The sequence below is a fragment of the Camellia sinensis genome, chromosome 3 (genome assembly GCF_055761805.1).
Source record: "Camellia sinensis isolate YWXY chromosome 3, ASM5576180v1, whole genome shotgun sequence".
NCBI classification, from domain to species: domain Eukaryota; kingdom Viridiplantae; phylum Streptophyta; class Magnoliopsida; order Ericales; family Theaceae; genus Camellia; species Camellia sinensis.
In genome coordinates this window covers 92,406,097-92,419,641 of record NC_138963.1, presented here as the reverse complement: position 1 = coordinate 92,419,641, position 13,545 = coordinate 92,406,097, and the positions used below count along the sequence as shown (strand labels likewise).

Here is a 13,545-nt window from a genome sequence, read left to right as displayed (position 1 = left end):
TCCCTTGAACATCCCGATGTTCTTTGGTGCATGCTTCTTTGGTTCGACGTGTCTTCTGGGATTCTCTTCTCGTTGATTCTCCATGCCCGTCCTCCTGTGAAAGTCGGTGAGAATGTCCCTTGGTCTTGTTGTGCTGTGTGACTGCAGGAATTGTTTTCTACCCCCCTTTTTGGGCATTTTTTTTACCGCTGGAATCAGCGTATCTTGTAACTAAAACAGTGGCTGCATGACGTTGTTCTGCATCATGAAATTGACGACCATTTGCAGGTTCGCCAATTTGTCCGCCATTCCCTTCATCTCTCCGTCCCTCCGCAGGCATCTATCTTTCCATACTTGGAGGTCGTTCTCGTTATAATACCCACCTCGGTCAGCCTTCTTTGGTACGTCACCCTCCTGGCCGACGTCTTTCTCTTCGAGATTCTGATCCTGAGGTTCTTCATTGCAATTATCCTTCTCTACGTTGGGATCAAAGTGCTTACCACTCCTAGTAGGGATGTCATTCCCAACCTTTTCTTTTTGTCCGTCGTTGGCCATCTATTCTCCTTTTTTTTCCCACAAACGGTGCCAAATTGTGTGTGTCAATTTCCGACCACACTGCAAAACAGGTACTCAGCTAGAGAGCACCGGCAGAATAGATTAAGCCCGAACAACCTGTCACAGAAAGATAAGATTTTGGTGGTGGTTCGTCCACCCGAGAGCACTCCGACGATCAAGTCAGTTATCTCTCAAAGATAGCAAAAGTGTTTAACTCACTATTCAGCATGCAAAAAGCGTACCTTAGACCCACGAAGGTGCCTTACTTTTATATTCAACATTGATCTAATCCCTGTAGAAGCCTTGCTTTAATGGATTCTAGCTTAATGTCCATCCACTACTCTCAAATAGATAAAGACAAACTTCCTAAGAGCTTTATCCTTATCCTGGTTGAAGTCCCCTTATTTTAGGATTCTTATAACTTATCTGCTCATCTCGGATTCCAGTATCTTCGCAGATAACCTCGGCCTAGCCGAGATCATCTCGGCGTCATGACCAAGACACGTGGCACCTTGGCTGGCACTTCGGTGCCACCTCGGCCACGTGTTGTCATTCAAAAATTATGTCCCCACACTTTTTTCCCTTTTTTAAAAAGAAAATACATATATTCTTTAAAATGGGCAAATTTCACTTTACCCTATGTGGTTTACTCCCATAACTTTTAGAAATGACCACATAAACCCCTCATGATTTGTGGATTAAAGTGCACCGTTAGGTCCGTTAACGATTTAATAAAAAAGATTAAAATATCCATGTATTTTCGTCATTTGTTTGGAAGGTAAAATCGTAACAACCTGAAAATTTAAGTTGTCCCTTAAATTTTATACTAGTATTATGGTTGTATGTGATAATATATTATTAAATAAATAATAATAAATACAGAATCTAATTTGGCATTAGATTATCAAATATGTGATTAATTAGAGATTATTATTTGGGGCCAAATTAACAGAAATCTGGAATTATAATACTAGTTGGGCCAAATTAAAGTTGAAGATAATAAATAAATAAATAAATATAAAAGTAAGAGTAAATAATAATAATAATAATAATAATAATAATAATGGGTGTGGTAGTAAAATAAATAATTAATTTTCTATTGGTATACGATAGAGTGTAATTTAATTAGGAATTGATTTATTTATATAATTATATTAAGAATCTGGGCCAAAATGTAATTATCTTAAAAAATTTATTTAGATAAGAACTAATCTACGGTTTTAATGAAGCAATCTGGGTGAATTATGGAAAAGGATTTGAGAATCGGCAAGATCTGCCACGTGTCGGCCACATAGCACTCTTGCTTCCCTATAAATGGGGAAGAACTGATCAAGAGCCATGGAATCACTAGAATTAGTGAGAAAGGAAAGAAAAAGAAAAGAAAGAAAAGAAAAGAGAAGGAGAGATACGTAAATAGGAAGGTTGTGTTAGTAAAAGAAAGGCTAAGAGTTAATATTAAGGAGAGTTATATTATACCTTGAGTTACCATAATATATTTTACGTATGTTTTGACTTACCATAATTTATTTTATATAAGTTATGTTTTATAAGTTATTATAAATTATATTAATATTTCAGTTACGTGAATTGTTTTCTGAATCCTATTTGCTCAAAAAGAAACCCGTGGATATGTTTGTTTTACTTTTAAAGAATATTTGACTATAACTTTATAAACAATTATGTTTTGTAAGTATCACGACGGGAGTCCCACGCCTTGGGGGCTTAAATAACCATTAGGTTCTGTCTGGTCACTTTGTGACCCTCTATTGTCATGGATCTACTGACCTCTGTTCTATGCGGAGCAAAGTGCTGTGCGGAGATAAGTGCTACACTGTTGTGGGAGCCACGTCTATAATCCGTACAAGCCACCTCTTGAATCCGTACCTCCATTCTGACTGTCACTCCTGTGACCTCTGTTCCATTCTGTTCAGTACCGTGGTTATGGTTATTTATTTACATAATCTCCGTTTTGCTACTTAAATGATTATTTGTTCTTTTAAATATTTTAGTTACATAACTATCCATGGCTTTTTCGTGTCCCTTATACTCTTAGTATAATATTTCCCCCTCTGCCATGTGCTTATAGCTGTTTACCAATTTTCAGGAAACAATGCAATTCAGAAATAGGTTTTGGAAAGTCTTAGATGCGGGGCTGCAGAATAGACACACACAACACTTTTATGATATGTTTATATGTAAATATCGGCCTTTTTGGTCAATAAATTTTGTAATAAAAATAGAAGCTCCAATGATTATTTTGGTACCCTCACTTAAATATTATTTTCGCTTGCGCTTATTAATTTGTTTAAGAATTGGCCGGAGGTAATCTTAGTTACTGGCCATCATGATGCTTAACCCTTGGGTACGGGGAGCGGGTCGTGACAAAAGTGCACTTTAAGTCCATATGCTTTGTTCCCTTTGCAATGTAACCCCTATACTTTATTTCATGTGTGATTTACTTCCTTAAAATTTGAAAATGAGCATATAACCCCTTTATGTCTACCACGTATTTCACACTTGTTGTTAAGTTAAACAGAATGTTTAACGGTGCAGTTTAGTCCACAAACCATATAGAGGTTTTGTGGTTATTTCCAAATATTAGGGGAGTAAACCGCACATAGTATAAACCACAAGGGGTAAAATAAAGTTTGCCCCTTTAAAATTTATTTTTCTCGCTTTTTTTAGATGAAATATATTGTTAGATATTTAATTATATACATATATATATATATATATATATATTCAAGTGTCTTATTGATATTTTGAGGTAGGGGTGATCGCGAATAGGGTTAGATTGGGTGGCATCCCAACTGCTATCCGTCTAAAATTAGGCAGATTGGAAAAAGTCATTTTGCATCTGTCTACCAGTTTGGCGGATGCAAATTGAGTAGGCCATGTGAGTTGGCGGATAGATGCGATTGGTTTGACGGTTTGGACTTTACAAAATTTGGGCATTTTTTAAATTATAATACATAACTTTTACAATCTCCAATAACAAGTAATTTGAAAAAATATATATTATTTGTCTATAATAAGCCATGGCACCACTCAAGTATATTTTTAAGGTATATATATATTTTATTATTTCTACTCTATGTTGTTACTTGTTAACATTTTTCTTTTCTTTTGAACTTTATCTACGGGAGGATTAGGTTCATGCGGGTGCAGGATGGTTGATCTGCCATCCGAATCGTATCCGTAAATTTTGAAATATTTCATTCACGTTCGTACTTCGAAAGACACGCATCCACCCAAAATCAATTGGTTTGGACCAGTTCGGTCGGATGATCACCCATATTTTGAGATAGTTTTGGGAGCTAAAATGAAATTTCAGTGTCACATAGCAACTTTCAATTGATCATAAACGATAACTAATGACGGGGTAAATCTGATCCAAACAGGATTAATTTGTTAAAATTGATATTATATATTAAAAGGATATGAGTTGAATTGATTTTTGAGTGATTGTTTAGATGTTAAAATGAATTTTTTTTTTTTTTGAAAAAAAATTCAAGAACTTAAAAATCATTAGAATCCCAGATTTTAAAAGAATTCAAACTGCGCCTTAGAAAATGTTAAAAGAATACCAAATTAGCCTAACAAGATCTTCATTGAATAAATAATACAAACCATATTTCACAATATTAGACTACAACCCATATTTCACAATTTGGCAAACCAAAAATAGTCTGTGTACAAACCAAAATTGATGAATTTGTCCTTTCAGAAACACCAAACTCAAAAGGAACCATACCTAGATTATTCTTCACATGCAAAACACAAAATTTTTGTTCCAATTGGCAAGCTTAAATAGAGAAATCAAAATCTTCTTAAACATCTTCACTCAAATTATACTTATTAGGAGAACTTTGACTCCCTATAACATTGTTTGTTGACCCCTGCAAGATTGTAGATGATATACTTTGATTAGTTATTTTATTTGAAAATCAAATATATTGTAATGAGCTAAATCTAATATAATATATACCTCTTTCTCCAATTTTTAAACTAGAAATTTGATATATATATAGTGGTAAGAGTCAGGAAATTAAATCAGATGGGGCACTTATTAGTTAGAACTTTGAAAATTTTTACAAAAATATTTTACATAAATTTTTATGATTGATTTCGAAAAAGATTGAAAAGATAATGTTACTTGTGACTAGTGTAATAATAATAAAAGCCATATATATAAATCTTAAAATAAATTATATAATGATAAAGTAATTTTTTTGTACAAAATTTGAGTAAAAATTCAATATAATGGTGATACTAAATCATCATTGACATGTGATATTACCAACTAATAGTAAAGCAACACATGGAGGGTGAATACCGCATATTAAATGTAACTAACAATCTAATAAATTTTATATCTTCATAATGAGATTAATTATGTTTGTATGTTAATAATGATGACATCACCATTGCATTAAAAAAAATTTCTTAGAACTTTCATACATTATAATATTATTTGTTGTAATTTTTTCATTTTCAATTAAAACAACTACTATTATTCTCATAATTTTAAAAACATCGTTGACATTTCACTCTAAATATTATTTTTATATAATTTTTTTTTATTTGAAATATATTCTTTGGAAATTTTTTGAGACCCTCATAAATTTTTCACAATTTAACCCAAAATGATATGATCTGACAAATGTCAGTTTTTGATTGGTTACACACTTAATGATATGAGACTCACCACTCTTATCACATCATTGTGTGGATGCATTTGTGGGTGCAAAATGTAGGTATCTAACATTATTGATACTTTTTATAAACATGTCCAAAAAAAAAAAAAAAAAAAATCCTAAAACCCAAGGAGGCTTGTGACCCCTTGGTCCTGCTTTACATCCGCCTCTGTATATATATATATATATATTATAAAAGACCTTTATTTCTTCTCGATTTGAATCCATTGTAAGTTCCACACTTTGATTTTGTTTAAGCAAGATCAATTTGTGATGATAAAGTTAACCTAGAATAGAAAAATTAAAAGAAATTTAAAGATTTTAGATCGAAGGAAAAGAGAGAAAAGTTAGAGGTTATTGCACGTTAACTCTAATCAAGCTTACTAAATGAAAATTGACTTCACCAGGTCTCTACTTTAGCTAGAAAAATGAGATGATTTTCTGGAAGAGAAGAGATCCATGGAGATAAAAAGAATGGAAGCAGAAATAAGATCAAATGTGAGTATTCAAAATGTGTGATAAATATTAGTGAAGTGAGTAATGAAACTGTGAGAGAGAAAAATTAAAAGAATATGTGAGGAGAGAAATTAAGGTTGCGTTTGGTAGAATTTTAAAATTATGATTTGAGAATAAAATTATATTTTAAGTTTGTGAGTTTTAGAATTATGATTTGAAAAGAGAAAATTTGTTTAGTTATGAATTTGAAAAATATTTTTTTATTTGAGTTTTGAATTGAGTATTGAATTTTTGATGTGACATATGAATTGAAAAAATTTGTTTGGTTATGAGTTTTTAAAAGGGTTTTTAGAATTTAATTAAAAAAGTTATAACTCATAACCAAACATAAAACTCAAAACTCTATTGTAAATTTTATTCAAAACTCATAATCAAACTCTTTTTAACATTCAATTCAAAAAAATAAGTTTTCGTTTTGGTGTAAAAAAATAAATTATATATTTAAAAAAATATCAAAAACAAATATAATTTTTTTTTCCCTAAACAACTTGTGGCGATTGACAATTGTAAAAAAAAAAAAACAATAAAAATAAAAATTACACTACAAAAAAATTGCTTTTTTGCGACGGTAAAACGCCGTTGCAAATACCCCAAACGCCATCTCAAAAGGTTTTTTGCGACGGTAGATGACTTTTTGCGACGACAAGTGGAGGGTCGCAACATGTTTTGCGACGGCATTTTTACCTTTTATGACGGCACTTGGTAGTCGTTAATAATGTTTAAAATTTCTTGACTTTTTGCGACGGCACTATTTTACCGTCGCTAAAAATGTTATTTGAAACGGCAAAAAATACCGTTGCTAATAGTCCTTGTTGGCAACGGCAAGAACACTGTTTTTGCGACGGTGTGGTACCGTCGCAAAAAGTATTAAAAATATAAAATTTTCTATTTTTTGTGACAGTGCACTGCCGTCGCAAAAAGTATTAGAAAATAACAAAATTTTTATTTTAAATAATAAATTTTCTATTTTTTGCGACAGTTTAGTGCCGTCACAAAAAGTAGAACCTATAACAAAATCAATAAAAATATTAAAATTTTCTATTTTTTGCGATGGTATAATACCATCACAAAAAAGAAAAAAATATCCTGCGACAAAATTATTAAAAATATTAAAATTTCTCCATAATAATATAAAAATTCCTATATAAAAATAACAATTTCTTCATAATAAAATGTTCTTCCATTCATAATTACACATCAACAAAATTATCACACTACATAATGTTCCATAACACATTTATAATGTTTAGATACATTATTTTGTTCATAATTCAAAATAACATAAACTAAAATTAAATGTTTTTCTCATCATTCTTCGTAGATAACAAAAACAAAAGTTAGCCACATTCTCCACAGGCATGCATTCCACAAGAAGCACACTCTTACATGAGAAATATCTGAAAAATAAAAATAAAAATAATTAATGACAATATAATTGTGTTTTAATGTTAATTATAAAAAAACATAAAAATTTAATTACTATAACATCAAATACAACATTTTTTTTGTTAGTCATCAAATCCCAGATGGATAATTAAACATCTCAATCAAATACAAAAATAAAAACTTAACTACTATAACATCAAATACAAAAAAAAATTATAAATTTTAATACTGTAACAAAAACTAATCACCATGTTTGATTCTTAAATTCTGACTTCAATTTTTAAAAAATTTTAAAACTTTTATTAGGTTATCTAAAAAATCAGAAAAAAAAAATCAAAATTCAATCCATGAAATTTGCAATATATTTGTACGTTCATGACCTAAATATATCCTTTTTCATTGATTTTTTACTTTGACATTTATATATTTTTCTATGGTCTTCCAAAGCAAATACCAATATTTTGCAATGTATCCATTTGGATATATTTGAAGGTGTGATATCTATTTTATCATCAAGCTACTACTGACTTTAGTTATGCAAAAAAGCAGCTCAACTCAAGTTGTTTTTACTCAATGTGGGCCAACTCGTCCACATGCACAGAAAATTTTCAACTTTTACCTTGCTAGGATGAAGGCCTTAGTAGGATTAACTAAATATTTGCATCTTTATTGAATAAACTAGATTGCAGAGTCAATTGAAAGTGTACATCTTACCTGGCCAGTGCGGAAAAACAATTTTGTGTAGCCAACTTGATACATCTCAGGCAGAATATTGACCTGATGAAGAATTGCAACTGAAACACTTAGTGGGTCTTGCGATGCAACATTTTCCAGTAAAAGAAAACCATACCTAATGCAGGATACATGAAAAGAGGGCATTATAAAAATAAAAATAAAAGGATCATTGAGACAAGAAAAATCAGATGCTTGAGAATTTATTACACAATTTTTAGCATGCCAATAGAACTAAAAAAATTAAATAAAATGACACCATATTTCTTTACCTTCTGGCAAACTTTTGATGAGTCATCCTGGTAGGAAAGCCAGATCTTGATATTCGAACAACTTCTAGGACCCCGCAGCATCTTAGCTGCTGCAGTAGAAGTTCTTGTTCATACATTCCAAGAGATTGAACGTTGTTGGGTTTGATACAACGAATGAAATGTGGTGTTGTACTCTCTAAACGTTGCATTAATTGGAACAATTGGCCCTAAATATCAGCAAACAACATGAATCAAATTAAAGAAGCTAACTCATCCTGAAAAGAAAATTTTCTACAATATCATGTGATAAACCACAAACCATGAGGGTCAAGTATTCTCAGAAATGATAACGTAATATCATGTTGTACTAATCCATCATTTGTATCAGACACAAACCCATGTGCATATGAAAAACCAAGAGTCACCCCAAATTTAAGACACAAATTTGATGATTATTTATTTCAAGGCTACAACATATGTAACCTCCAACTCTTATGTACATAGAAAAATATTCATATTTCACATTCTATAAAGAAATATTCCTACATTTTGGAATCTACATCTGGATCATAAATAAGACTAGTCATAGAAACATGGGCCAAACCTCTGTAATCAATTTATACATGATCTTAATTAACAATACACCCCATAAGTGGTTCATCAGTCACCACTATTTTAAACTTTAGTAAAATATCGCTTTCAATATGATTGAAGTTCACCTAAGAAGTTCAAATCCATTCTTGCCACTGCTTAAGCTTTTGTCCAAAAAGTTCCTTTTATGGTTTATGATGCCTTTGAGTTAACACCACTTTCGATTCTTGAAGCATTCTTAACAAGAGTTGAAACCAAAAGTCTTAGCCATGCAGAATTGGTACCCACTATAGTACAGCTTAGGAATACTATCTGTTTTCCTCTCATCAATGTAGCACACACATGGGACAAACACAACATCACAAATATGCTAACACAGCAATTCCTAAGAAACTAGGACATGCACACAGTAAGGACACCAAATCATATTACTATTCATATACTTTTGATGCATATAATGTAAGAAAAATATGTGATGTAAATAAATATCTAAAAATTCTACTTACAAATGCAGAATATGAGAGACGAAATCCCACAAATGCCATATATAATGTACGCCTCTTAGAAATGTTTCAAAATATATTTGGGGTGGTGGGTCGCATTCCCAAGAAAGTCAAACCTTAGTCATGCTAAGAGATTCACCACATAGGTCTTATTAGAGACTCTAAAAACTGTTGTCAAAATGGAAACAGGTCCTCCCTAGAAGTGTCCATGCTACTAATACTCTCATTACTTAGTGACATTTCTGATTCGCTATCTTGTATTTAAAAATTTTATGTCCTCGAATAAGTCACGTTGTGCCTCTTTAATTTGATAGAATGGGTTTTAAAGAAAATTACTATCTATGTAAATGGCCCAGACACCCTTTTCTTTGTTTTGCTACTTCAATTGCAAATCAAAAGACATACGCACAGAAAGCAAAAAATAAAAGAAGAAATAAAATTTAGGTGCCCCAAATGTCACACAATGCCTCTCAGACATTCATGCTATTGTAATTAGCATAAATGGCGACAATGTGAAATTCCATGATCAGTCTTTGGGACAAACAAAACTCCAGAAAGTGAATGTACCTTAAATTTTGCTGCAACACTTAACGTTTGGGAGTTTGCTCCACCTGATTTATATAGTGCACCAACAACAGGCTTCTCAGATTGAGCAAACAAAGACAATGCAAATACCTATGGAAGGTGGCATTTGCAAGAAGATAACAGTTGAATGGTATCCAAGTGTAATAAATCACGATTCTTCTCCAGAAACCCACTTGTTAGTTTACGAAGTCTCTTTTTATTAATAAAAAAAAAACTTTATGAATAAAATAATTGGTTTATTGATTAGCTGTTGGTCTTTTGATTACAATTAATTATGTATTTCTTTAATTGTGGCAGTTACACTCCATGAATTTCTACTATGTTATAAATATCAGAAGAAAAAGAGAAGCGACACTAATTTAGCTCACCTCAATATAATCATAAGCATAATGAACCCAGTTTTCTTATTATGTAAAAAAAAAAAAGAAGCAATTGACTTGATTTTAAACATCATCCACAATTAACAGTAGTTTACTTTTTTGGAAAATTCTTGTAGACTATTAATTCTAACTGGACATTTCACATGGATTTGCAAGCCGAAATGTGAACTAGATTGTCTATGAAGGCACAATCATATATGTTTTTGGAAATTTTCTTCACTACAGTCACCAGATTTCCCTACTACACGGTTATCAAGGATAGCTTCCTTCCACAATTTCCAATGGGTGTATGGCTACTGGTCTGTGGTGTAGAGTATACTGTCCCATTTTGTGCTCTATTGTGGAGTGCTTTCAAAATTTCCAGGATGTACAAGTAGCCCTGTTAGGAGTATTGCCCCAATTTGGTCGTGTTTTATTCTTGTGTCTACTCAAAATGTTAAACAACATGCAGGCTCTATTCTACTACAATACAAACACGTCTGGTCCAACAACAGGGCATACCACCAAAGAGAAGCAAAGAAGAACGATGTCCCAGATATGCACAAAGTCGAGATTTATATAAATGTGGTTCACAATCCCCCAAATGATTCTTTATAGCTGTCAATTAATTTGATCACTATAGTTTCAAATGCAACAAATTTACCTATTAATTTGTCTCTATCAAATTAATCCAACTATCAACACAGACAAAACAAAGCCATTGACACATTTAATCAAACACTTGATGTGCATGAAAATGGATGCCAAAAAAATATGAATTTGCTTAATACCTTTACAAGAACATGAACATCATCATCATCGAAGACTTATCTTTCAAACGTTTCACGTCTGATCATTTAACAGGTTTCACTATAAAATCCTCTGCCCCTTCCTCCAAACACCTGTCATTTACAAATGAATATCAATATCAAAATTTTAAAATTATAATACATAATAGTTTGAAATTTTAAATATAAATTTACAAAAAAACAATGAGCTAAACATTATCAAACATAACTGGGTTCCTCTGCATCGCTCAATAGGTCCTGTTCTTGCTCGTACTCGGATGAAACAGCGGTGTTTTGTACGAACTTGGAAGGCGAGGAGGCTTCAAAGGGTCTAGAAGGAGAGAGAAGAAATAAGGAACTTCGTATTCGTCGCATGCTGCTCGATGGAGATTAGGGATTTTTGGTTGAAGGAGATTTTTGGTTGAAGAGATTGGGGGGTTTTTGGTAACCCGAACGGGATTGGAAAAAAAAAGGGCAGGCCGGGGGGGGTTAATTTTTTTTATTTTTGATTTCCATCAAAAATGAATATTTAAAAATTTTATTTTTTGTTAAAATAATTTTTTTATAATTAATGAAATTTTTGTTTTTGTTTTTTTATTTTTCGTTTTCTTTTAGTTATTAAGGTTGAAAATTTATTTGTTTCATTTTTATTTTAATGAATAAAAAATTATTATTATTATTATTTTTCATTTTGAATAAAAAAAAAATTCATTAAAATAAAGTTATTTTTTTGTCATAAATGAAAAATATTTTTTTGCGACCCATTTTTTTTTGTTACTAACAACCAGGAACTAATTTTTTGTGGTAGAGGATAGAGAGCGACAATAGTGGTGAAGGTGGTGGATAAGAGGTGATAGTGGTGGTGGTGGTGGTGATAGCGAATGAGATTAGTGGTGAAGTTGTGGTAGTGGTAGAAGAGATAGAGTAGCGGTGGTGGATGAGAGGTAATGGTAGTAGTAATGGTGGTAGTGGAGCGGTGGTGATGGTGGTAGTAATGATAGTCGTAGAGGCAGAGTGGCAATAGTGGTAGTAGTTGTGGTAATGGAATGTCATTTGCAGTAGTGGTGAAGGTGGTAGAGGAGATGGGTGGTGAGAGAGAAATGAGTGAGAGACAGATAGAGAAAAGATAGAAACGGAGACAGAGTGATGAGCGATAGAAAGACAAAGTGGTCACCAAAAGTGCATTTTCTTGTAGTGTCTCGATAAATCGAAAGATAGCTTGGTAAATAGAGAAGAAGTGAGAGGGGAGTAAGCAAGGCGAACACAATGGGGGGGAGACAAATAGACAGACAAATAAATAGGCAGATAGAGAGAAAAAGAGAGAGAGAGAAGAGTGATGAGTGAAAGAAAGTGAGAGTGAGAGAGAGAGACAGAGACAGAAAAAGAAAGAGAAACAAGAGATGAGCGAGAGATAGACAAAAAGAGAGAGAAAGAAAACAAAAAGAGATGAACGAGAGAAAGACATAGAGAGAGAGAAGAAAAATGAGCGAGAGAGAGATATATAGAAATGAACGAGAGAGACATAGAGAGAAAATAGATGACAGATGAGAGATGAGCGAGAGAGAGATAAAGAGAAGAGAGATGAGTGAGAGAGACAGAAAGAGAAGATAGATGAGAGAGATGAGCGAGAGACAAAGAGAAAAAAAGAGAGAGACAGAGACAGAGATAGACAGACAGAGAAGAGTGATGCGTTAGAGAGAGAAAGAGAAGAGAGAGAGAGAGACAAAGAGAGAAAAAGATAGAGAGTGAGAGACAGAAAAAGAGACAGAGAGAGAAGAGAGATGAACGAGAGAGATAGAGAGAGAAAGGAGATGAGAGAGATAGAGGGAAGAGAGATGAACGAAAGAGACAGAGAGAGAAAAGAGATGAAAGAAGAGATAGATGAGTGAGAGACACACAGAGAGAAAGAGAGACAGACAGACAGGCAGAGAAGAGTGATGAGTGAAAGAGAGAAAGAGAAGAGAGATAAGAAGATGAAAAATTGGTGAAAAGAGACAGAGAGGAGGGTAAGAAGAGATTAGGGATTTTTGGTTTTGGGCGGGGTGGTTTGAGATTGGGGATTTTTTGTTTGGGTTGGGGGGGTTACAGAACGGGAATAGAAAAAAAAAAGGGGGGAATGGAAAAAAAAAAGGGGGGGAAACATAATGGGAATGGAAAAAAAAAATCGGTCACAAATGAAATTTAAACAACAAAACGTGGTTTAACCTTTTTTTTTTTTTTTTTTTTGCGACGGGGGTTGCCGTCGCCAAAAAAAATTATTTTTTGTTAAAATAATTTTTTTTGTAGTTAATGAATTTTTTTTAAAAAAAAAATCATCTTTTTTTTAGTTATAGATTGAATTTTTTTTTTTATTTTAATGAAAAAAATTTATTATTATTTTATTTTTATCAAAAAGTCACATTTTTTTTGTGACGGCAAGTTGTGCCGTCTCAAAAAGGCACATTTTTCGCAACAGCAAGTTGTACCGTCTAAAAAAGTCACATTTTTTTTTGCGACGGCAAGCTGTGCCGTCTCAAAAAGTCATATTTTTTGCGATGGCAAGTTGCGCCGTCTCAAAAGGTCATATTTTTTGCGATAGCAAGTTATGCCGTCACAAAAAATGA

General features: G+C 32.5%; 1 protein-coding gene across 4 annotated transcripts; it reads right to left on the bottom strand.

The window, feature by feature from the left end:
* Positions 1 to 4,177: 4,177 nt before the first annotated feature.
* LOC145821064 (myosin-3-like) lies at positions 4,178 to 11,322 on the bottom strand. Of its 4 annotated transcripts, none has more exons than XR_014363105.1 (5): positions 11,173 to 11,322; positions 10,946 to 11,056; positions 8,138 to 8,343; positions 7,848 to 7,910; positions 4,178 to 4,433 (listed from the first exon to the last, which is right to left on the bottom strand). XR_014363105.1 is itself a non-coding variant. In XM_082917668.1 (5 exons), exons 3-5 carry the CDS (start codon positions 8,323 to 8,325, stop codon positions 4,365 to 4,367), a joined length of 393 nt encoding a protein of 130 aa, XP_082773794.1. In that variant the 5' UTR covers positions 8,326 to 8,343; positions 10,946 to 11,056; positions 11,173 to 11,322; the 3' UTR covers positions 4,178 to 4,364. The 4 variants fall into 4 exon arrangements, 2 of the variants coding, with proteins under 2 accessions (XP_082773794.1, XP_082773795.1); XM_082917668.1 differs by having other exon boundaries at positions 7,848 to 7,983; XM_082917669.1 differs by lacking the exons at positions 10,946 to 11,056; positions 11,173 to 11,322 and adding an exon at positions 9,778 to 9,894 and having other exon boundaries at positions 7,848 to 7,983.
* Positions 11,323 to 13,545: the final 2,223 nt, after the last annotated feature.